The sequence below is a fragment of the Apteryx rowi genome, unplaced genomic scaffold, assembly GCF_003343035.1.
Source record: "Apteryx rowi isolate R43461 unplaced genomic scaffold, aptRow1 scaffold_15, whole genome shotgun sequence".
NCBI lineage: Eukaryota > Metazoa > Chordata > Aves > Apterygiformes > Apterygidae > Apteryx > Apteryx rowi.
In genome coordinates this window covers 4,188,415-4,212,033 of record NW_020447752.1, presented here as the reverse complement: position 1 = coordinate 4,212,033, position 23,619 = coordinate 4,188,415, and the positions used below count along the sequence as shown (strand labels likewise).

The following is a 23,619-nucleotide window of genomic DNA, read 5'->3' as shown; positions in this document are numbered from 1 at the left end:
AGCAAACAGTGAAGATAAGTTACACTTCCTGTTTTCTTCCTCTCTTCTCCTCCTCCTCCAAACTCTCCAGTCATTTCTGCTGCATGTCCACCAACAACCATCCTCACTACTCCAGCTTTCCAGGGGAATTTCACAGGAAAGGCCTCTCTGTAGCCCTCGTTTCCTTCCCTATGTATAATCTTTCAGCAACCTCATTTAGTTTTTATCCAAAATACTAGTCTCCCCTTCTGACATTTCCTTGTGGATGTCTCACTAACAGTTCTTCCATTCTTAACTCTTCAGACACTACTAGATTTTGCTTTCTGTATAGCATTTTTAAAATATGCAGATTATGTATAAATAATGTATTCTAAAAATACTCACAGAAAATTTCCACTGTAGGCAAGCAAAAGAATGTCTTACCAATGTCAATAAAAGTTATGGTTGATAAGTACCAATAAAGGAATATTCAGAATCTTGCAGATTCCCACTCAAACTGGACATGAACGCTAGGATCTAGTCAGCAAAACAACACAAGCAAGCTAGTCGCAAAGGAGACAGAAACTAGGTGGTTTTCCAAAACACAAACTGTTCAGCATTTCTAGTTGAATTTCAATTTCATGATTATATATATGAGAAATGAAACTGGAAATTAATTTATTTGATATTTTGGATTGTCTAAAATGGAGGTTTATAAATACTTTGAGATCCTCCTCTTGTTCAGTCAGTGTGAATACACCCCTTTCGGGAAGCATCAGTAACATGTTTATCAGATGAGAAGGAAACACTGTGATCTCACTGCAAATAAAAAACAAGGTACTTGTAAAATTAGCAACGAACCATTACACTCAAGTCCCCAAGTAAGTTCTATGTTTAAATTTCCTGAACCACTTGAAAATTTTTGTTTAAGTATTTTTAGAAATTAGAGTAATCTCATCCAGCCTAAATAAACAGATTAGCTATGGATGTCTTCCTTTGTTAGTGTTTCAGTAAGCGAAGCATGGAGGTATTTCCACTGTCATTATAATGGGAAACCAAAATACAGCCACTGAATTGTTCCTTTAATGATTTTTTTTGGCATCTGGCATAAATACTGTGCCAATGATTTGAACAGGGGAATGCTTAGTTGATGAAACACTCGTTTGTATTTTAACCTATATCACAACATTCAATCTAGGAGGATAAACATTTAGATAAGGGAACTGTGTATAGCTCCTATTTCTTACTTTTCTGGAAGGCCAGATTGCCTGGCAGTTGCAGTTATTTTGCCTCGAAATTACACACAAACTTAGAATTTATTTGCTTGCAGGCACTGACCACATTCTGCTTTTTAAAAAACACAGCTAAGAACAATAGCGCCTGTGTCCTAATGCACAGGGCTCCTTTCAAGGAGCTGGTCCAGCCCCAGGCACTCGCCACTCTTCGTGCAATCCACAGGAGCCGCCAGTTCTCATTATTGCAGGCTTCATCCAAAGCCCACCAGAGCCCATGGAAAGATCCCAGCGACTCAGTGAGCTCTGGCTCATACTAGCGACAGTTTCACCTGCCTAAAAATTGTCAGATCAGGACTAGAGTTTAATGGGTAAAAAAAGATCTCTTTCAATATTATCTTTTCTCATCAACATTCCTTCAGACCAGCTTTTTGGACACAGAAAAACAAAAAGTGCACGAGCCAAACCCTGTTTGCTTAATCATGCAATCCTACTTACAGGAAGAGACATGAAAAGGAGAACATGGTCTGACCTACAAGAACTATCTGCAGTTGTAGCACTTAATGCTGCAGCCCTTTGCCAACAATCCCAGCAGGATGTTGTGAAGGTCTAACTGCAAGAGCAGAACGAATGCAGCAATCGAGTCAGTGGAAGTTTTGTCACACAAGACAGAGAAGCAGAAAAGCAGCTTTAACTCCATGTCAAGGTGGCTAGCTTTTCAAAGGGCTGCTTTGCTGTTTCACAGAGTTTTACAAAGCTRGGATAGAACTACAGTGAGACAAATTCTTTCCTTCACTTAGGTTTCTTTGCAGGGGTTTCATCCAGATTTCCTCTAGGTCTCATGAGATTTTTATTGCTTCTTTAGTGCAGTGCAGAAATCCCATGAGTAAAACCCTCTGATCTGGTGTGTTGTGTCCTAGCCAGGAAAAGGCTTGGCAGCACAGAGGAACTAAAAAAATAGATAAAGCATATTCCCTTAATTAAATCAATTGACCAGATTTCCTTAAAACCACAAACTATTTTAGGCTCCACTTCAGTTTCAGGCAATGATACAGAGAGTTATAACAGACTCTTCCAGTCCGAGCTGTAACATACTCTCTGATGTCAGTTAATTTGATTCTTATCACAACATCATTAGTAGCACACTAACACTGCAAGTTACTGCAGTTGCAGCCCATTGCTAGGTCACATCAGTAATCATTACTGGGTATTATACATTTCCATACAGAGCTAATCAATTAAGTTAGATTGATGTTCAAAACTGTGGAAATTATTTTAGAAAGCCTGATTCCACTCTTAGCTAAACCAGACCAACTACAGAAAGAACAGACTAAATTATGTTATTTTGGATTTGTGGGTACATGACTTAGTATTAACACATGTGGTGTTACACCAGTCAGAGCTGAATATCAGAGTAAACCATTAAGACTGGAAAGGAAATGCACAAGAAAAATACTAAATAGAAGGTGAAACAAATCCCTGATTTCTCCTTTTTCCTAGCACTAATAGCTTTCATTTTTAATTTCTTACAGTCTGTTCCCTTGTTCTAAAATATGTTGCATGCTCTCCTGTGAGTTAAGTAAGAAAAAAATTAATTTTAAAATAGTAAAAGCACTTATAACTGAGTGCTAATAAGAAAAAATGAGAAGCTTCGCTCCTGTGATCTGTTAATTTATGCTCTAATCCACCACAGCACTTAAGTATGTACTCAGTTTCAACAACTTTGAAGAATCCTACTGTTTCAGGGCCTTTGAACATCATGAGTCCAATTAAGTCACCTGTTCTCGTGATGAGTGATGCCTAATAAGGGACACAAATTGTCACTTTAAAATTAGTGGACCTACTTGCAGAGTAAGCTGCTATTCAACACAGGAAAATGAGCCTAATTCTACACTGCTACTCATAAAGATATGAATAATTACCATGAAGCCAATAGAACTTACTAAATCATGTATGATTAGCAGGTATAAGGGGAGAGCATCTTTTCCTGTGTGCTTAATATATCAGCTGCAGACTGTGATGGCAATCTCCACCTGGGACCCAAGCTCCCAGGAGTATCATATGAAGATACTGATTACAAAGCTGATGACCCCACAGCATTGAATGGTGTTAGCAATATGCTAAGAAAATCATTCAGCTCCACAAAATTGCTGTTCAGTGGAAATACTTGTAAAAAACACCAGGAAAATAACTATTTATGGGGAAAACAATAGAAAGAACTTGCCACTACAGCCCAGTATTTTCACCCCCACACTTGACTGGTTCACGATCTCTAGCATACCCACTGCTCCATAGACACAGATACTTTCAGGAGAATTTCCTTAATTTTGCCATATCTATGGAAACACACCAAGGTAGCAGATGGTTGATAACAAACAAAGCCTTCTGCCAGAAGGTTTTTACTACCCTGTTCCAAAAATTCAGGTGCTTTGTTTAAGTTTTTCCTTTGAAGACATATTTTCCCAGACCAATTTCAACTGAGGTTAATTTTGTTTCTTGTTAATTGCAAAAATTTTCTTGCAAAGTCGCCTTAAGAGGGTGTTGGTCTTTTTGGGGGGGGGCGGGGTGGGGAGGAAGTGATCTTTAAACTTTAAGGAGCAACTAGAAGCCAAAATACCTACATGTAAAGGGAACTATTTCTTTCCTCATGCCTCTTGACTCAAACCCCATGAAAAGTGCTCTTTGGATGTGGGAATCCATATAGGRCTGGGATGTTCTGTGAATTACTCCCTAGAAAAGTATGTGTATTTTTTTCCCAGTCACACTCCTACCACATCATCGTGTTCAAGGCTCCATGATGTCTATATTGACTGTGRGGCTGTGGAAGGACGAAAGGAGAACGTGTCTGCCTCGGCTCTGGGGAGTGGGAGTTGAAAAGAGCAATCCCCCTGTTTTCTTCCCAGCATAATCCTTTTTCTTGGCAGGGAGAAATTATGGATTAAAGTAGTCAAAAACTGCTTTTTAGGACGTATTTTCAGAGCAGAACACTAGTTCATGCAACTAGTGGCTAATTTGCTAGTTAGAGAACTCAGGCACACATGCACACACAAAATAGTGTTTAGCCTTGTTATTTCCCTATAGGCACTAACACATTTTTCAGCCAGCATATTCAATGCCCAGAGAGGATAATTTGTCAACCAGCTTGCTGCTATTTTGGGCAGAGCTGAGTTTAGACTATTTAACAAATTGTTCTACGTGGATGAAGCTTGTGCGCTCATTCTTTCTCTTTCTCAAAATATTTGTATCCCTACAAGAATATAACTTCAGCTGTACAGATATTATATATCATAAGTGATAGCCAGACAGTTAAACCCTTACTTTTATGGCAAGCAGCTATGCATGCAAACTGTTGAAGTCTGTGCTCACTCAGGCAAGTAAGTGCTTTACTCTCTGGCATGTTTTGATTAAAACCATCTTTGGACAGGAGCTGGGAAAGATTTGATTTTACTGGTTGCATCTCATTTCCTCCGTTGTGGCTAAACAATGGCCAGAAAGCAAGTGCTGATGTGATAAGATGTTTGAATATTACGTTATTTTAAATGTTCTCCAGTCTTCAATACCTACATATCTTTGAATATAGAATTACATACAGAAAGTCAAAGGTAGAAACAGGCAAGAAATTAAGCTTGCTGGAGTACAGTCCAGAGCTGTTTAGTCAATTCTAACCCAGTGATCAACATTTCTTATTTATACATATACTCTTTCACCTAGGTAAAAGAAATTCTACCCTAACTGCACAGGGATTTTCCAGTGCTGCTGTTAATCATTTGATGAAATGCTAGCATGAAGCAATTTCTGCCACATCAATATACCTTTTTTTTTTTTTTTTTTAATGTTTGCATAGCCTACTGTTTCAGCACTTGTAGCCTGAGTGGAAGGGATGCTGGGCTGGGCTGCCTATGAGCAGTGCTGATTTAGCTATCTCCGAGGCCAATGTTAGGGTGTCCACTGAGCTGCAGCTGAAAATTGCCTGTGACCATAGGTCAGCCAAGCAGCCATCTGCTACTCGCCAAACAGTTATGGAAATATACTGTAGTAAACACTGATGGCCTAGTGGCACTGGCTATATGTAGAGCTCTCCTTCCTTTCTGCAGCTTGTGGAGACAGTCCTTTTGAGCAGGATCTGAGGGGTTCCTCTGTGTGGAGAACGCTGGGGATGTCTCTGGCTTTCTCGGGGAAGTAAAAGGTAGAGTCATTGGCTTCCTTCTGATGCTCCTCCAAGCGAATAGTCAGGCTATCATTTTGAGCTGCACCTCCGTAACTGGCACAGTAGGCACAGACTTTGGTCTAGATTTGGGCTCATGTCTTTCAAATCTAAGTAAAGCTTTAAAGGAAGTATGATTTCACTAATCAAYGGGTCTGTTTCTCTGACATTACAGCCCACAGCAGAAATCATATATAACCTGATCAATTAGAGTATTGGAGATAGTGCTGTAGAGGAATAATCTCCACTTAATCCCTGCAAACAACCCTGACTCCTTAAGTAATCAAAGCAATTAAGCAACAATTCACTGTAATTTAATGTGTGGGCATAATTAAACTGCTGTAGGACATTCATGTATCAGTATCTGAGTCRTGAACTCACATCCGCCTCTGGAAAGATTAACTGACCCAAGTGTCCGAGGCAGCCACCTGAACCCTCAGCAGCCCTGCCTCCACCAGCTCGTCACACCGCAGTAGCTGCTATTAAATTGCAAGGTGGCGGAAGAGCAGGAGCTCCTCGCCATGGCACAGTGCCAGGGAAGGAAGGAAGATGTGCAGGCAGCCTGCTGCCTTCCCTGGAGCTCACCCGAGGGGTGGGACTCGTGCAGCTACTCTAACCCATTCCTGCTGTCTGCTGGCAAATTCTGCTGACTGTCAGCTTGATTGAGGGCACCCAGTTTTCATTTAGGAAAGTTAGCTCTCTAAAAGTTAAAGCTTCAAATACCAGTGGGATGGAATTAGCCTTTCAACTTTTAATGGCCTATATAAAACACAAACCACAGAACTGGTTCTTGTCGGGGCTCCTTCTCAGAACCAGTAAAACCCCCAAGATTAGTCAGTTCTGCGTAGTTATTAATGATCCCAATAGGCTTGTTTCAGAAAAGGATTGTCCCAGAATTTTAGGTTGTACTTTTGTCTTGGACTAGTGAAATGAATAGTGTGAGAATTAATATGCACAGACAAATACACAATCACATGAAACACTAAAACTGGAACATAAACAAAATAATTCTGAACCATTCATCTCTGTAGTTCAAGCAATTTCAATGGCCTGGCACAAAAATTGACATGAGACCTTCAAGTAAGTTCTGTTGTGTGGTTGACACAGATGGGCGATAAGAAAACAGCAGCAGCAGTAGGTTTACCTACCAGAATTACAAACAATGCTGGTGCCACAAAAGCCCAGATTGCTCCATTCTCTAGTGAAAGCCAGCAGCTGCAGAGAAAAAGCAGAATGATTTTAGATCAAACATAGTCATTTAATTAGTAATGTTCTTAACTAAAAAAAGAGAGTAAAAGAGAGTGCAAAAAGACTGATGAATTTTAAAAGCAAGAGACTTGATAGAGCATCAGCAAGGACTTCCTCTTTCCCCGCAYCCTCAAGGACTCGGAGGCAGGATCTCTGCTTTGTACCTTGCAGAGAGCCAGCGCAGCTGTCTGCCCCGGCATGCCCTGGCATGGCATTAAGGATGGAAAGAGAGGAAGAAAGGAAATGTATTATTTGTTATTTATTGTTCCTCTGTACTGTATAGTGGGCCTTCATTTGAGCACTGTCATTGTAGCAAGAGAAAAATTTAAGACTTTTCTTCCTTGCCTAGCTGGGAAACATGATGTAAACTTCACACTTCTTTCTTACATCAGTGACTATAAAAGCTAGTTTACCACACAGAAAAAACAACCGTTGTTCCAAATCTTTTGCTTAAACTGTGGTAGGATTGAATACTACAGTAATCTCAAATAAATTTAGGAGTTTTTTTCCCATTTAGACTGGAACTCTGTTCAAATTTTTTAACAATACCAATTCTAAATCTTCAGATGTTTCAGTGAAGTTCTTTTTAAAAGAATAAATATCTTTAATCAAAGATTATTCTCATCTCATTAGCTATGGTCCAGCCTCCACTTTACTCTGCATGTGGGGTAAGCAGAGCACTCACATTGGTGGCCACTGTAGGTGCCCTTATGCCTCTGCAGCAAAAGGGAAAAATAGACAAAACATCTCAGGAGCTTATAGCGTATAAATACAGGTGTAGCCTCAGCAGTAAAAACCAAACCTGAGGCTTCTAGATATAAGAATATGCCTACAATATATGCACAGTGCTTCTGTTTTATGCAGCCTGTCTCCCTACTCGTCAGCAAGATGGTGCTGAACTGTGGCCCTGTTAAAAGATCTGCAAGAGTTATCCTGACCACCACATTTTTCATTCTTATTGTAACTGGAGTGAAGACGTTTTCATACTCACTTGTTACTTTCTCCATAGCTGTCTATGGCTGATGCTGCAGAAATTATGCAGATCACCAGTGGGCAGCCTGCAAAAAATCAAAGTTGGTGGCAATATTAGTAACAAAAGTGCACCTTCCAGTAAACCATGCAAGTTCAGCTAAATTGCACTTGGACAACAGAACAGCTGAGTTATTTTAGAATTAAGTCTAACTCAGAGTCCTTCTGTGTAATATAACATTTTAATCAATTAACTGCAAACAACAAAATGACTTTTCAATAAAGCAATAATTTAACAATTAAACTGAATTAGTCCTAATTTCATCAAGAATCTGGGGTTTTTTAACCCTTTTTTTTTAATAGAGTTTTTATCTCTTGCTTTTCAAAAAGTGATATTCTGTGGCACAATATCAGGCTCATTTAATTTAACCACTCTCCTCAAGCAAGTGCACCTAGTTCATGAACTAAAAAACAATCTAGGAAACAGAGCTGAGTTTCTCACATGAGTACATGACTAGCAGGCAAGAAGTCAGAAATGGTGACACTTACTTGTCTAGAGCATTGCAAGTGGTAGTGAAAGACAGTTATGAATAGACAGAAGCAAATTAAGATCCCACTTAGATGCCCAAACAAGATTTATTTTAATATAAATATATAATAGCCCTGCAGGATTTCTGCATTTAAAGTAGACCTCATTTCCGGATGGGCTTTGAGAGTTCCACGGGGCTGCAACCTGGAGGTGCAAGAAGGCTTTACGGGATTACGTAGGAATTTTTACGGGATTACGTAGGAATTACGCGGAGTCAGACGTTACGGTTCTGCTGCCAGTGGCAGCTGCACGTCTCTGGCCCGTAGCACTGCGATATCCTGTTGTGCCACTTCAGCACAGCTTTCCAAGCCAGGAGCTGGAAAGGGTTTTTCTTGCCAGTAGTTCTGAACATAGTAAAACCTCATCTCTTTAAATATTAAATGATTGTCTGTTAATCCCTGTATGATTTAATCAAATCTGAAGTTTGGGGGCTCTTATCATCTTACAGAATTTAATAACCAGGTCCCAGACCGAGTATTATATATGATAGCTTAAAGTAAAGTACCAATTTTCTTCTAAATTCTACTGTTTTTTGCATGAGGTTTTTACAAAATCCTCTGACAATTTCTGCTGACTCTTGCCAGCATCATCCTCAGAAAATTCTGTAAAATTCTGCTGTAATTGCAGAACTACAGTTTTGGGAAGAAGTATTTTGATTCTTTTATGATTGTGACTAGAAACAGCTTGTATTTATAAATGAGAAAGATACTCAATAGTTAAAAAGCAGCACATGCAGGTATTGTTTAGGTCTTAGATTTTGAATTTCATTCAGCAGTTTGGAGTTTAACATCCTATGAACTTGACTCTGCTCTCCCATACTTGTCTAAATCAGCATAAATAAGCCTTAGAAGTTTTATTTGTGTAAGACTTAAGCAAAGGCAACATTTTAGTTTACTATCACATACATGTATTAAGAAAGGACAATCCTATACACATGTGAACAAAGAATAATCATATTCAACAGAGCAATTAAGCACAGACATAAGCGCATCTGCTGAAACTCGCGCTGCCATGAATATGTGAACTAACTAGACTAAAAGTCATTCAGGGATGTCTGCAGATTTCCAACCAGATCTCCAGTTAATGAGGAGACCTAACTTTGCTGATTGGTACTGTTTGTCTTCTGATGCAAGTTCCCTTCCCGCAGCAAACAAGCTCTTCCTAGATGACTTTGTCGCAGAAGCAAAAATACCTGCACGTAACTCTCTCTCATACTTCTCATCTGCCTTTCTTTTCTTCCCCAAAATCAAATGCTGGATATGCAAAGGATTTAGCATGACTCTTTATCAATTTTAAACAGCAGTGAAGAAGAAAATTAAATAGAGAGTTCCTTGGGAAGATAATAAAACTTATGCAGATGAAACGTAGTGCAGTCATCTGTATAAAAAGAGCTGTTAAGTCAGAGAAAGTAAAATGGTCTGCAGCCTACGGTGCAGTGTTGTCTTTACTTTGCATTAACAGGATATTAAAAGGTAGATGGTAATGGAAGCAACAACGAGGTTTTGTTACAATGAAAAAGGAGTGTTTTTCCTCTAAGGAACAATCATTCAATAAATTTCATAAAGGTTGAAAAAACATATTTAGCCTCAGGGCATCATAAGATTTGATCTGGACTAAAAAGTTTATATGGATAATATATTATACACAAACATAAATGTGCTTGCTTAATCCTTTGTCAGTAATAATTGCATAAGAGCTGTAAAGTTTAGTCTACATCCATAATAGGTAATCTTAATGTTGTGCTGGCACTGTTTTTCATCCATGAAAGAAATACGATTATGGTTTTTTACTGTGTCTGAATGTTTTCTCAGTTAGCAGATGTTACAAATATGCTCACCAACTCTACCCCGAATCACCAAATTTATGGTGCAACAGACTGTACTTTCCAGAGCACAGCATCAGATGAAAATGTTCTTGTACAGCATTCTGGCAGCTGAGCTATGGCATGGGTGACATCTGTGTCCCTGTAGTACCTGAGCAATGGAGCATCACATTCGAATAGGGTAAATCATCCCACAGCGAGCTCTGTGCTGCTGCAGCTAGAGTTCCTCTGGTCCCCCAGCCAGCTAGTCTAAAGCTACTTCCAGAATCCCGCATCAAAATACAGCCTGCAGAGTAGGCATCAGCTCTGAATACTGGGGCACAAGAAGCCCCATAGCGCAATCCTTGCTCAGACAGGAGCCCGAACACAGGCGCTAGGGCAGAGAGTAAAATGARTGTCAGACAGATTATCAGTAGCTGTCCTCTTCTTCAGCATTAAACTTCATATCATCTAATCCATTTGCTTTAAATTTCTCAGGCACTAATGATAAATAAAATGAAAAATACCTGTAAACCTATATGGTGTATTTTTAAAGCTTCTATGTCTTCTATATATAGTAAGAAACTGAAAGGCTGTAGAAGCTCTATAGCAGACAATTTGAAGCAAGCAATTTTAAGACATTAATTCTAAAAGGCTAAATATGTCATTTATAGAGAAAAGTGAAGCATTAGACACAAATGAAAGTATTTTTCTTTCCAAAACCTGAAACTGCCTATTTGACTTGATGGGGAAAAGTATATTCTCTCATTTCTTTTGTAGAAGTTAATTTCATATGATTTTCTTTTTTTTACTGGTTTATATCATATCCATGGAGAAGTCTGGGACTATATTAAGCAACAGCAAGTAAGGTAGTTTAGATCTTTGACAGCTCAGAAGGAAATCTCTATTCTAAGCATATATATCTAAAGGAAAGGAAATTGTCTGAAACAGGAAAACAGGCTAACGCCAAAATGCTACAGAAAAATCTCCAGTATCACAAACTATATCACCAGCATCCTACAAATGGGTAGGTGGGAAAAATTTTGATACATTAATCTGTGTGTGTTATGCTAAATCACCAAGACAACAAAGTATTTTTTTTTCCCAATCAATCTCAAGGTAGTTGTAAAGGTAGGATATTATCCTCTTCCTCAAGTTGCTCTTCTTTTGCATTACTGACAACTGCAGGCTTTGAGGTAATTTTAGCACCCTTGGGACTAAAGATAATACACAGGAACTTCAATCAGCTCTGCACATTTGGTAACCTGCCTCTTTGATTACTGTTGAATTCATTTTACTGGAGYAGCATCTCTCAGAACTCTCAGTATATGTTAGGAGATCAGTGAACTCTCTCTAGAGTTCCTTGTTCCCCTCTACTGCCAAATCTTTCCTCAAGTTTCACCTTGTCATTAACACAGATTCTGCAAACTTTTATGCATGTACATTGCTTAAATAAGAATGATGTGTCTGGGTTTTTAAATTCAAGGCTGGGGTTTGTCATTATTCCAGGAACTATGAGTTTGCAGAAGTTGAATGTATTCACATTTCAAAAAAAAGTGAAGAATGAAGAAATGAGCTACCTGCTTTGACTAACATGAGATGAGACATCCTTGTCTTCAAATGCTTTCTATCATTTTTGGTCAGTATAATAATTAGCCAAGCCAAACTGTAAAAAACTGGCCATTTCTATTAGACATTGGAAGCTGTGTGTCTATCATTGTCTCAGGATAGCACAAGAATACTTGTATTTCTTTTGACAGCTGCACTCAGCACTAACTTTCCTTCTAACTGCCAGACAAAATCATTTTTGGGACAAAGCCTTTTTAGCCTCTTTCCCCAGACTTGCCAAACTTTATCAAGATGTGGGAATTTTAGGGGATTACATATGACTTTTCTCTATTGTATTTTCATCTTGATTGTGACACAACAGCCCAAATTCGACACGTTAGAGAATGAGCGCACACTGCTGCTGAAGGCAGTACTGACTCTTGATCTCTAATTAAACATTTCTATTGAAACATTTCAATTCATATTCAATGCCAATATGCTAATGATAGAAAAAGTTGGGACCTGACAAATCTAGGCATCCTTTTAAGCATTCCTCAGGCCTTGGCAGTTCTAAGCACCTACTAAAGTAGTGAACGCAGTGTGGCTTTTGTCTCTAAAAAAAAGTCGTTATTCAGCAACATCCATTACCAACTCCAGGAGTATCAGAGTTACAGACCAGACAGTGAATTGTGATACTGCTGGCTGAGTGAAGGTTACGCAGATATTTATCAAGAGAGAAACACTTTGGAGTGCAGTTGCCTAGTTAAATCATTTCAATGATACTTAGACACACTTTCAGCAAAGACATAATTTCAAATATGATTAAGGAAATTCAACATTTAACTCAAATGCAGATACTCTGAGCTGTACAGGAAAAAAAAAAAGAGAAAAGCAATACAAACTATTTTCCCAGCAACATGATAGATTTGCTGGATTTTAGAAAACGTTTTCCCAAGTCACTGTAGGAATAATAATTGAAACTTGCTTTCAAAAATTAAAATATTTGTCAAAAAAGGGCTTTTGAAAGGTTTTCACAGAGAAATGTATTACTGTTATGTGAATGATGTCTCCCACAGTCCCAGTGTTATACTTAAGAAACAGAGCTTGGCAACAGGTTTCTCATGCAATCCTTGCCAAGAACACTGCTAAAAGAACTGAATATAGAAAATTCTACTGTTGGTGCCTCCTTATTTTGTGATGAAAATCTATTTTGATCACAATACCTACTGCTGGTCCTAAGGGATTGTCCTCCAGAGCTTTACTCAAAATACCTTTGAAAACCCTCTTTAGCAATCCCACTGCGTCCCACTGGGCTCTGCAGCAATAGATTGTGCACTCAGCGTGCTAATTGCTGCCCCCTGAGTGACAGCAATCATATCGCAGCAGACCGAGGCCAAATGCAACATTTAGTACTAGTGGTCTCGCATTCAGATTTCACACTCGTCCTTGTGTCTTCTAAATCGCAATGCAGATCACTGCCATTTTACAACAAATAAGCCTTACACAAAGTGCCAGGAAAAGAAGGGAGAAGGTACACTGTGATACATATAAATCATGAATTTATTTACACAAGATGATTAATGACTAATTGCAAATTAAGTTAATCAAAGCATCTGCTATAAGCAAATGCCCTAGTGAAATAAATGCCAGCTAGTTAGTTAATTGTTGTGTTTTTTTACATAGTATTTCTGAAGGAGAAATAGATCCCTGGTACTATATTTTATTGATTTGGTCCACTTGGATTTGTATTTCATGAGCTTTAGATTAAAAAAAGATCACAAGAAACTTCTCTAAAACCAGCAGGTTTTTCTACCTTTAGTACCGAATCTAGATTCTCTTATTCTTGGGCCTGTATGCATTAAAAGGATTAACATACTCCTCTTTAGCTGTTTTAAGTAGTGGTTTTATAAAAAGAAAACTTAATTGATTTTGCCAAAAATAGTTTACACAAATCTACTGCACTGAAAGTGCAGGAAAACAGCTTTCAAATGCTTTTAGCACCTGGAAGCTTTAAGGTGAATACTATTGGCATGCAAACTGGCCATTCCTTAAGAAAAAAAAAAACATTAAACCAATCAGGATAAGGACACATTCCGTAAGTTTTTTAAGTGAAATAAATAAAGAGAATATTGACATAAAGTTATATAGAAAATTGCTTAGCTGTCATTAGTCAACACTGTCCTTTACTTTGTATTAATCCTTCCATTTCCTTGGATGGTTTAGGAAAGAATAGCACTTTACTAACCTTAGGTTGCATTAAAATTAGCAAGGTTAACATATTTGCCATAAGCAGTACAGAATTTTACTTAAATCCAGTATGATTATGGCAATCCACCATTAGACATTAACTGTTCTAATAGATAAAATGGCAACATAAAAATGGCTGATCATAAGTTTTAAGAACTAAAGAAGGTAGCAGGAATGAAAAATCATTAAATAAGTACATTAAAAGGACACTATGACTGACGTTTTAGGGCCAGTAGCTTAATGCATTATTCCATTCCAACAAACTAGTCTCTCAGAGCTTCTATCCTGAGAGTCTCTATCGCATCTGCAAATTCAGACTCAAAAGCAAACTTGGAGCCTGGTTAAGGCAAACAAGTTCTCCTGACTGAATGAGTCTGAGATAATGTGCAGTGCATTTTTTAACCAGTTTTCCAGTGAGGGTGTCTGAATCAGAGATGGACTATGCGTTGACAAGGAACAGTGAAAAGAAGACAAGAACAGTTACATGAATGGGAGAACTCAAAAATGTGCTCTCTTTGCCAAGATTCCCTGAGCATCAGCCATTCAGTAGTTCTGAGTGAAAATGTTATTAGCTTTCTTTTTGGAGAAACTGGTCAATAAGAAACGCTGTTTGGCCATCAACAGTAAAACTAACTGGGGGTTAAAGGGCGTTGCAGCTCAGATAGGCAATTAGAGAACATCTAGATGGTGGTAAGAGAGATTATGCTTTGGTTCCTGCATTTAAAAATCTGTAAATTGTTATCTGTGATATTCCTGTATCGTAGGACTACTTTTTTATTCTTAATAATAACACTGAGCTTTCTTGCAGCCTCTTTTGCCTAGGGATTTTAAGGCACAAACCACGAACTAATGAAGTCCTGTGATACTCCTGAAATACTGTGCCCATTTTGTATGTATGGTGATTGCAGAATACAGATAGAATAAGCCAGTGTTATGAGTAAGAACAACAACAACAAAAAAAAACATAGCAGTGCAGTGAGACCTCTCTCCCATACTCCTGCTATTGATTTTGTAATCAAGGATCTGATCTGGCCTTAGTGAGGTCAAGGAATTTACTGCAGTGGGATTATGTTTAGGGATTATATATTTTAAAGTTTGATTACAGTCAGAAAAATTATACATATGCTTCTCCAACAAACCTACTCTAACCAAGGCAAACTATGATCATAAGATCAATCTTTTACATATGCTTCTGAACACTGTCTAACTCTGAGACAGGAATCACGGCATGACAAATACATTCACATTGTATGTCGTTATTAAAAACTATTCTGAAGTTCAGTTGCATGCATGCTATAAAAAATAGGTGATTAGGATCCATAACATAATCTTGTCCATGGTGAAGAGACTGAAAGCAAGCAGCTTCTAAATGCTTACCCCATCCAATTCCATAGTAGTATAAGTGTTTGCTCTCTTCTGACCCAAATACTTTGATGACCATACTATAGAGATGAAATCCTTCCACCAGCATCCATGCAAAAGCACTCAGGAAGAAGAAATGAAGGAGAATGGCCAAGACTTTGCAAGGCACCTAAAGTAAGAGCAAAAATAAATACATTAATTCTTTGTGATGCAGTCATATTGGTAGGGTTTTTCAATTTTTGTGATAATTTTTATATTTACATACTAAATACTAAACCACTGGAGTAAAACATTCTTAAAGAACGGAGCACTAGAGGACTTTTATTTTTCTACAGCATTTTAAGATAGCTTTGGAGTAACAAATTTTCTTACTATTTCACAATCAAAACACAAAAACCATTGCTAAACATGCTGTGGAAAATCAAACTGGTTGTTTACTTGTGCATAAGCAATACTCTTAATAGAATCTACAAAAGATTTAAGAACTTGAAACTGCAGGTTCAGCTGCCTGTTGCTGAGTATGCAGTAAATATAGGAGGGTCAGAGAAGTGGTGGTACAGATGCCATCCCATACCCTTCTCCCTGTTCTGTGATAGGGGAAAACAGCATGGTTCAAACTACATTTTYAACACAGTGGGAAGTCAGTAGCTCACCTAAGTTTGAGGGAAAGCTGGAAATCTTCAAATAGGGTACCATATTTAACTTGATCTTTAACTTCATTTTGCCAGTGGCTTCCCTACTTTGCTGTTCTTATTAAAAATAGGGTAAAACTCACAAATTAAATCTTACTGTATTGCAATTCTGTCTGTCCAGGTAAGAAATTCAGTAAAAGCTTCATATGCCCCTCCATCGGCAATAGTAATATAAACATTTAAAGAAATTCTACAAGCTATAATTAGCTCTCAAGCTCTAATTGGTCTTTGTTGGTTATGTAGTTGCCTCCCTGTTTGAATTCTCCATTTTCATAGCCCGGAGTATGCATACAAAGCCATACTTGACAGGAGCGCATCTAGTGGTTAAGGTAAAGAACTGAAAGTCTTCTCTTTATAGACAATTTGAATCCTCCTTGATAGTCTTTTGTTGCACAACGAGCTGTTGAGATTCTGGAAATAGAAACTAACAGGAAAGTTTAAGCGACAGAAAACTGCCATCCAGTAAGTGAGTCCAACTGGAGTGAACTGGAGCATCTGCTTCAATTTAAGCTATAAAATGTTTTGAAGTGAAATAAATGCTGCCGCAACAGAGCAAGGAATGCCAGGACAAAGGCAGCGTAGTGAGAAGGAAAAAATTCCTCCCGAGTCAGGCTTAGACCTGGCCCCGGCAATGCTTATGGCCTTCTGTGGACTACAGGAAACGCACGTATGGGCTTAACGCCTGGCTTTTCCCCAAGGGCTGTCGTAACAGCACTCACCACTTATTCCTCAGAGAGATCATTACATTTTTTTCTAAGTCTCCTATCAACCTCCCTTATGCAAACAGTAAAACCTAATCCTTTCTTCTTCCCCACATCTCACATATTCACACAGCACATTCTCCTTTCACCACTAATTGCTTTTTGAGGATGTCTCACCACAGATCACTCATCATACAGTAATTGAACAGATGTGATTGCCAGTGATCATACCACAAGATAACCTTGTTTAGTTTGCTTTCAGTTAAGGTACAGTTTAAACACTTTCTTGGAATGAGTTCCCGCTATATCTCCGGTTTGCATCGGCCAGCGTATTGATGGTGCTCATTCCGCTTTGTAATCGTACCGTCCCTTCTGCGACACGTACAGAATTTCGGAGGGGTTGCTTGTATGCAGCCCATGTAAATGGGAAGACTTTTTTTTTCTTTTTTCTTCACCATTTCTCTCTTCATCTGGAAAAATCACACGTAAGATGTCCCCGCAGTCGGAAAGTGTGGGCTGTGGTAGCATTACCAGTAGGAACCAGTTTGCTGCAACAGTGTCCTCAAATATCAATTAGTAGTTCCCTTTGCTGTGTCAGCTCAGGTGCTCTGTGGTGGCATTTTGTTCTTTTTGTGGATGGCTTGGGACTTGGTACTGTAATGAAAATTAAAACCTTGGGACTTGGTAGTATAATGAAAATTAAAGCCTCCCAGTACCTTTTCACTTGTGTTCAGCTGGCTCTGTGCTGGTGTGGGGACATTCCAATGCAAATCCATTGTGATTACATGTATTAAAAAGCAATAACTTGGGTTTTAATTCATGTAAGTGACATCTGTAAGTGTTTTACTATTTTGAAATGTTCAGTGACATATAACTAAACCAGATTTGCTTATTGACAAAAATTGGAAAAAACATTTCCAGTTAATTTTATCGTAAGGCTATGAAATCCATTTCAATGCCTTTTGAGTTCTACAGGAAGATTAGTCCATGCAATATAACTACAACGTAAAGCTTACATAAAGCTAGTTTTGTCAAATGGATACTTTCCGTTTTCTGAATAGCCAAACAATGTACATCATAAAAGAGCAGAAAAATAAAACATAGTGCAGTAGCAGGAGGTTGGTCTGCAAATAATTTTGTGTAATACTGAGTTGCAGATTTTTACATAAAATTGATAGCCAAGTTGCTTCTATTTCTGTATTAATGTCTTACCTATTACTCTGAGGACATTTTGACAGAATTGCCGTCTAGAAAAAGGCACTGAAAACCTGAGACATTATACATTAAAAGCAAAATGGTGTCCCTTGCTGTATCATACAATGCACTCTACTTTTAGTAGGATACTTGGAAAAAAGACGGTTCTCATTACTGCTACTGCTCGTGAGTCTGTGGAAATAGAAAAATCAGACCAGCCACTAGCAAGGCCAGTCATGCTACTGGTTGTTGAGAAAGTAAAGCAGTCTCTCAGCATCACCTCGCAGAAAATAATATTCATTGAGGACAGTCTTAAAGCAGATGGGTAAATTTGCATGCATTTTCTAAATCCAATTTAAAATAGTGTTTTCAATTTGAGTGTCAATGTTATTGCATTATACAGAACCCTCTGAAAATGTCCTCCCCTGCAGTCTATATGCTCTGACACAGTCTTGAATTTCTGTAGATACCTGTAGCATAAACAAAAGTAGCTCATTTTGTTTCTCCATCTGGAACTGTTTTAAATTCCCCTTCCCCCACCATGGGAGTACCATGCAGGAGTAGGGAGTGAGAAACAGCTCAATATACTAGCTGCAAAACTGCAAATAGTAGACACACTGACTTTGCCAGCAAAACACAGTGCTACATAACACCCCAAACCACTCCACTTTTCATTTTCCTATGTCTAAGTAATACTTCACTTTCTCCCACAAACATGTTCAGGTCTTAGCTTTTCCTTAGTAGCCTATAGAAATGTTGCTGGTTAACTTTTTTTAAATGCACACTGCTGTTGAGATTCCATTAAATAAAACCAGTGCTCCCTGGTCTATAGCAAGACAGAAAAGTAAGCATAACTAAGAACGTGAATCTGTGTGAAGAAACAAATTATCTACGGCTGAAGCTCTAGGGAAGTCATTAAGCTGGCATTTGGATAGCAAAGATGTCTTATGGGCTTGTCAGTATAGGAAGAAAATGCTGTATGTGCAGATATTTTCTGTCTCTAGAAGAAAAATAACCTGGTTTCAGGAATAACTGTGTTACTGGAATGTGCCGTGATCATTCAGGACTACTGTTTTAGCAGTACTGATATTAGGTGTAAAGGACAACCTTTTCTAAAAAAGTAAAAAACAGATATTCCTGGATTTATTATGAAGATCGAAGTCCTATTCATGGAAATAACTTCAGAGTTTTGTAGTTAGTAAGTTAAAAATTACTCCTGTTCTACAAAAGGAAAAGTGCTATAGTATGAATTGCAAATGATTAAGTAATACATCTGAAATTACCAGAAAATACTGTATACTTTATCTGGAATCAAAAACTAAATACTCAGTATCCCTAGAGATGGAGATGGGGAAAGAAAGGACAGTCTAAAGGCAGTCATGCAAGGAAGCGATGCAGCTCATTGCTTGTTTATGTGATGCCATCCCTAGGAGTGCATTGCTCTTCCTCAAGCAAACTGGTACCGTGCGTCCTCTCAAGCAGGGCACTTATAAAATGTTTAGCACTACATAGACCTATCTTTGGCAGAAGCAACGGATTAAGTAATTTAGACCTCCTGATATAAATGCTGTCTCCATCTTTTAGTAAAGAATCATTAGCCAACCAATTAAAGTATCAAAGGTATTAAAACTGGTGTCAAAACTAGTGAGAGCACAGTATGCAGAAGGTAAAGACACAAGACTAACAAAAGGATGAATCAAACAYCCCGATCCAAAGAGAGTAAAACAATAAAAATAACAATGTGGCAGATAATATGCACATCATGCTTTCAACTTTAAGATCTTTACAGTATTGTGCCCATAAAATTATGATGTTACAGAGATGGTAGAGCTGAAATATCCATGGATCCTGTGAACGGTTTCACTTTGGAAAGCAAGCCTGTGGCCTCAAATAGGCCTTCATTTTCATGATATTTGTAATGTATATGACTTGGTGCGTGCTATAGTTCTAAAACAGGAAAAAAATAAGCCTTCATAGCTGTAAATATCATGAACATTTTGCACTCAAATGTAATCAAGTTTTGAAAAGGTAACTGGTTAGAGAACCAACCCCTTTGGATTTAAATAAAGCCATACTCAGAGGGCTCCCAATTCTGGTTTGCCCACAGGTAAGTATGTATCAATTTAATTTAAGGTTTGATGTTACACCAGTTTATTTACAGCACTTCCAGAAGTTTTTCTGCCATACTCTACCTGGTTTCAGATAAATTAATTTCAATTTAACTAAAGTCAGTTTGGAAAAGGGTTAAGAGAAATGAAAAAATGTCCCTATTAAACTGCAACTTAAGTCTACGAGTGTTTCACAAGCTTAGCTAAATCTGCTTAACTAAACAAGCAGATGTATGTGTGGACAAGGCATATTATAAATGTGGGTGGGCGCTAGGACAGGACCTGGTGAACATGGGCTCTACCTGCATCCAGTGAAAATGGGAAATGCAACTTGTATTTCTTAGTATTTTAAAAGACTGGAGGTGATGCAGGCCTTGATAAGGTGTAAAAAGGCTCTTACTCCTTATCTGAACTGACTGAATTGGATTGTCTGAGAACCTGGATTAGCTGAAAAATGGGGAAAGATGAGAATGGGACATCCTGCTTATGCCCAGTGAACGTTTTATTGCTCTCAAGCCTATGTCCTTTCAGCAGAGTTTTAGCTCTATCCTTATTTAGAGAAGGTTATTTTAATGCATGGTTTTCCTTGTCTTCTGTTTCCAATTGTAACTTTTGCTGTTCTCCACTGTCTCCATTTCATTTTCTAAACTATTGCATATTATTTTCTCCCTTGCCTATTATCTTACTCACTCAGGACCTATCTGGATGTTAACAGGCAGAAGAATATGAACTCAATTTTGTAAAGTGCTCTTAGATCCTCAGGTAATAATAGCTATGTAAAAACAGACATTATTATTATTTATAAACTTAGAAGCTCAAGGGATTCCATCTGAGCTGAATATAAATTTAAATAACTTTTGTATTGCCAAAATTAAAAGTGTACAAACCTCATATTTACTTATACTGAGAATAAAAAGAATAACAGATTAATAAAAACATCTTGTTGATTGTCAGAAGTAATATGGAACAACAGCTAATCACCAAAGCAGCCAAGTTTTGTCCTATCAAAAAAGCAGAGCACACTGGAACATTATTTTAAAATAAGGTTTTGTTTCTGCCTTTTGCAAGTGAGACTTCCCATCAAGAGATCTTATGTTATTTTAAATAGCATTTTTTAAATACAACAGTGGACACACATTTTTTTTCACTGGTGTGGAATACTGTTAAATTGGCATACCCCTCTTAATCTAATCCAACTAATGTTTTAGATCATGATTCTATTGATTTAGACCCTGATACTCTAAAGAATATAGGAATAAGGAATTCCCAAGTGTAGTAGCATACCCAAAAGGTCAACCTGTAATTTCAGGTTCAGATCTAAATGACTGGGCAGAAAAAGCCTATATATTCATATAACTTAATTGTCAAGTGAGTAATACAACGATGTTTGTCATTCGCTTAAGCGGTGGTCTTAGATGCCTAGAGAGGTGTATAGGCGTTTTATGATACTGAGGATCTGAGCTTAAACTCTTAGATAGTGATATCTAGAGTTAATACTCTCTGCCATCTCTGGCTAGCTAAGCTAGCTGTCCCTTTCTCATTGATTATGACCTGGGTCAAATAAACATGAATGATATTTAAAACTCATCTAAATTTCCAGAATAGAGATCATGATCAATAGATCTGCTGTTCAGCAAAACAGAATATTGTACCATGGAGATAAAGCTTTGTGAGCAAAAAAAACCCCAAAGATCTTCTGGTTTTCTGTCCAAGAAAGCAGAAAAATTTGTCACAGGAAGTAAGTTCCATCAGAAAACTCATTCCCTTCCACCAAGAATAAGATGACTTTTAATGTGAAACAAAGCAAAATATTTATGAGCAGTGATTGGAGGATTAAAAAAAGCTGAACCCTAACAGAAATACAAATGCAAATACATACAAAATTAAATTTAAATACAAAACTCATACAGTTTTCTCCAATATAAAATTCAGTTTTCAACATAAGAAAAGGATGTACGAGAACAAGAGCCTAGGACAGAAGTTAGTCATTCCATTTTAACGTGCAACTGTAATGTGCTCCAATGCTAGAGTGATTTCTTACATTTGATGGAGAGCATATCTCTTTCAGTTTTGCAAATAGCCAAACATGGATGGATACTATGATAACACTATTGGACATGCAAAAGGCTTTATCCAGTGTTGTGGGATGGCATTTTTGGTTTAGACATGCTAAAAATGGGAGATCTTCCAACAGACACTTTCTTGCATACAGCATCTGGCACTAATTCCATGGAGATGCCTTGCCAGAAAACACAGTCACTCTTTCTAGCACTTACTGTTCCAGGGCTGAACTGAAAACTGATGAGAAGCAGGATCTGAGCCACCAGGACAGCAAAGGATAGATTGGCATGGATGTGATAGCGTTGGTTGCGGATGGTGCTGACAGACCTGACAGAAGATGGAAAGACTCATGAATAAAACAATATTCCAAGAAGCACTAACACATTCGTGATTTATCTTCAAGCATTTTGATGGGCTTTTGTTCATTTGCTTTGGTGGGGCTATCGCTATGTCTTCTGAGTGCTTATTTTACCAGGATTGAGCTGTACCTAACTAGTTTCTTGCATATTCTGCCACAGTAATGAATGCAGCAGAAAGACTGATTTACACATTAACTAGCTCTGCTAATAACTTGGGATAGAATATTTGTAAAAGGCTTGATCCTGAATGGTGCTGTACTCTCAACAAAGTAGGATCTGCACTTCACAGAAAGCATTCTGCACCTTGCAGAAACTAGCTCACACAGCACTGCAGAATTTCTTAGTATTTTGTTGGTATTTGCCTGTATTAGAAATAAGTGAACCTGAAAAGAGTCAGGTTACAATTTTTACTTTACTATTATCAGCTTTTGAGCACAGAAACTGTAGCTACTTATAGGTATGTGCAGCGCCTATCTTGACAGAGCCCTGACCTTCATTACAACATCATTGAACCTATCTCTCTTGGCTTTGCAAAAACCAGCTGGAAATCTGCCAAGAACATGCTTTCCTCAGAGTCTTCTGACCTTTGGCTTCTCTTCTTATCCAGAAACAGGAAGTAGAAGACAAACAAAAACATTTATCTGAACATTTCAGACCTTTTGCATAATTTTATTCTTTTCTTTAAAAAAAAAAGAAAAAAAGAACAGTATTAGTAACAGCAGATTTCCGTTTTCAACCCATGCTTTCTGCCAGCCCCTATTGTCAACTTTAACCATCTCAGAAGACCTGGACTGTTTAGCTCTGTGAACTACAGTGCTTCCTCTGCACAACAGTACACACTCCACTCTTTTCTTTGCATCACACAAGATTGTGATGACTCTTGCAACTGCTGGTGACACACTGACACACCAGCTGTGGCCTCTGGAGCAGGGTGACCCAGACTTGATGATGCAGCTGATGGCTTGCTGTCAGCTTCACTCTTTCAGCATTGTTTTAGCAGCGCCTCATTACAAGGGAGTGAAGAGGAACATGAAAAGACAAGAAGTACTGATGTCCTAAAAGTGATTCAAAGAGACAGGTTATGCTGCCTGGTGCCAATGACTTTCTAACGCGAAGCTTCATGCAGTAAGGCAACCAGAACCACACTCTTGGAAACTGCTTGTCTTTGCCAGGGTGCAGAGTAGCTCAGAACTTGCCAGATTCCTCTCCACTTACCTCACTGTCCTCTAACACCACATTGCAAAATTTTGCCTCAGCTGTCTAATGAGGCCCTACTCTCCAGGGGAAACCTAACCAAATTATTTTTAATTGGCAGTTTAAATGACCCTATATATAGGTGGGGTGCT

The 23,619-nt window shown here is 38.1% G+C and overlaps 1 protein-coding gene across 1 annotated transcript in view; it reads right to left on the bottom strand.

Annotated features, from left to right (window-relative positions):
- The window catches only part of ADGRD1 (adhesion G protein-coupled receptor D1), a 168,062-nt gene that overhangs the window by 31,134 nt on the left and 113,309 nt on the right, over window positions 1-23,619 (bottom strand). Inside the window, exons 20-23 of the mRNA XM_026058791.1 lie at window positions 22,130-22,241; window positions 15,174-15,327; window positions 7,634-7,700; window positions 6,543-6,609 (exon numbers count right to left, since the gene is read on the bottom strand). Of these exons, the coding sequence (XP_025914576.1) occupies window positions 6,543-6,609; window positions 7,634-7,700; window positions 15,174-15,327; window positions 22,130-22,241 (400 nt within the window). The remainder of the gene's footprint in view (window positions 1-6,542; window positions 6,610-7,633; window positions 7,701-15,173; window positions 15,328-22,129; window positions 22,242-23,619) is intronic.